The 2,176-nt window shown below is 37.3% G+C and overlaps 1 protein-coding gene across 1 annotated transcript; it reads left to right on the top strand.

The window, feature by feature from the left end:
• Positions 1-270: 270 nt before the first annotated feature.
• Positions 271-1,975, top strand: LOC127120846 (uncharacterized). The gene is made up of 3 exons (XM_051051412.1): positions 271-854; positions 1,150-1,410; positions 1,501-1,975. The coding sequence occupies exons 1-3, from the start codon at positions 468-470 to the stop codon at positions 1,687-1,689; spliced, it is 837 nt and encodes a 278-aa protein (XP_050907369.1). The 5' UTR covers positions 271-467; the 3' UTR covers positions 1,690-1,975.
• The last annotated feature ends 201 nt before the right edge of the window (positions 1,976-2,176 follow it).

Raw genomic sequence — 2,176 nt, 5'->3', positions numbered from 1 at the left:
CATCCCGTCAACCAAAGTATCCTTAAGGTCTAAACATACATCAGCAAATTTCAAAAAAAATGGTACTTCATCCGTCCTACAATGAATAATTCAGTAGATCATTTTACATCGATTAAAAAAAATGTAATAATATCAAATATTGAGTGTGAAAAAAATTATAATAATTAAAATGTAGAATTGAAAATAATAATAATTTGTATCTTAAATTAAAATAATCATTAGAATACTTTTATTTCAAATTGGTGACACTTTGGGAAGGAGGGACTAGAATATTAGACTTACAATTTGAATCATGAATTTACCTATTGACTCTAATTAGAAATGTGGGCAAGAGAGAAACACAAGAACATGATTCATTATCCAGTTGCGTGTAACTGTGTGGACTTACTCCCACCACCCATCCCTCCACACATGCAAATCCTTTCTTTCTCCAACACCACTTTCCTTCTTCTCACAACCCCCTTTCCATGGCTGCCACCAACCCTTTAGCACTTTCCTGCACCTCCCAAACACACACTCCTCACCATTTCCTTCTCCCTCGTAAGCCGTTTCTTCTCCTTTCCACCCGTCACTCCAACCACCATGCACGCCCAAAGTCTCTTCGACTCACCACCACCACCACCACCACCTGTAAAGCCACACAAGTGTCCGTCACTGAAGAGTCATCTCCATCCGGAAACTGGGTTCCGGTAGTGCCAGTCTCAGCGCTGCCCAGAGGAGAGCGGCGCGTGATTATTCAAGAAGGGGAAACTATATTGCTTCTTTGGTATAAAGATCAAATATTCGCCATTGAAAATAGGTCACCTGCTGAAGGTGCATACTCAGAAGGATTGAAAAATGCTAAACTCACTCAGGTTAGTTACTTAAGCCATCTTTGGATTACTCTATTTCAGCTTAACTAGATTTACACTTTTTTTTTTAATTGTAATTGTAGATTATAAATAATGAGATAGTCTTTTTGTGTTTCAATTGTGTTATGTTATGACTGTAATGTGTCCGTCGACACTTGTGATTTTGTTCCATTCCGTTTATCATTTTTTCAAATCATCGCCGGTGTCGGTGTCTGTGTTTGTGTTTGTGCTTCATAGGATATGAAACACTAGAAGTGTTTTTGAAGTTTTGATCTTTACAATTGCTGTGTCTATGTAGGATGGTTGTGTAGTTTGTCCAACAACGGATAGCACATTTGATCTAAGAACAGGAGAGATCAAAGAATGGTATCCAAACAATCCTGTTTTGAGAGTTCTAACACCGGCATTGAGGAATCTCTTTGTATATCCCGTCAAAACCGATGAAAAGAACATTTATATCAGCATCACAGGAGGTTTCAAATCTGATGCTGCTACTGAAATTGTCTTTAGTGGGAAGGCGCAACCCGGTATAACAGCATCGGATGTCAACGTCGATGAGGTAACATAACAAGAGTAACATTCTCATCTATTATTTTCGAACTCATTGCAATTGCATTCTGAATCTGATTCCTTTTCTATGACTGTTTAGGTTAAAATGGTGGTTGATGAGAGTCAACTGGGATTCGGCTTCAGTAGAAAGAACGAAATAATAAACGGCAAAGCAGCCGTTATTGGATTCCTTCTGTTGTTGGATTTTGAACTTTTAACAGGTAAGGGACTCTTAAAAGGAACAGGTTTCTTGGATTTCATATACTCCGCATCTAATGCTCTCAATTAGACGTCAGCCGTGTTCGTCTCTGAAGTCTCTGAATCGCAGTAGCATTCTTTCCAATGGTGGTGAACTAATAAGTGTTTCGCATCTCTGAATCGCGTTTATTGGTGAGAGTGCTGCAGATTTTATTCTGTGAAATCACAGTATGTTGTATCAGTAATCACATTTACTTTTTGTATGCTTTGTATGTATCTAGTAGTGTAAGGTCACTGTGAGTTTAGTTTGTGGCTAATGTACAATCTTTAATGTATCTTTTCTGCATGTTGTTTCAGTACTATACCCAATTTTTATACTTCACATTTTTATAAATGGCTTGTCAATTATGAGATCCCAAGAAAGCTTGTGTTAAGTGTTTGTTTTGTTAGGTTAGCAAATATGTTTGGCTGCACATATTCTTTAAGGCTCATAGTTCAAATCCTTTTGAACTGATTAAAAAATGCTCATGAGTACCATTCACTTATCATTTATTCCTATGTCATTTTTCTAATCTATA

This window comes from Lathyrus oleraceus, chromosome 2, assembly GCF_024323335.1.
Source record: "Lathyrus oleraceus cultivar Zhongwan6 chromosome 2, CAAS_Psat_ZW6_1.0, whole genome shotgun sequence".
Lineage (NCBI taxonomy): Eukaryota > Viridiplantae > Streptophyta > Magnoliopsida > Fabales > Fabaceae > Lathyrus > Lathyrus oleraceus.
Note: the sequence above shows the minus strand (reverse complement) of the source record. Positions and strands in the feature narration are given on the sequence as shown.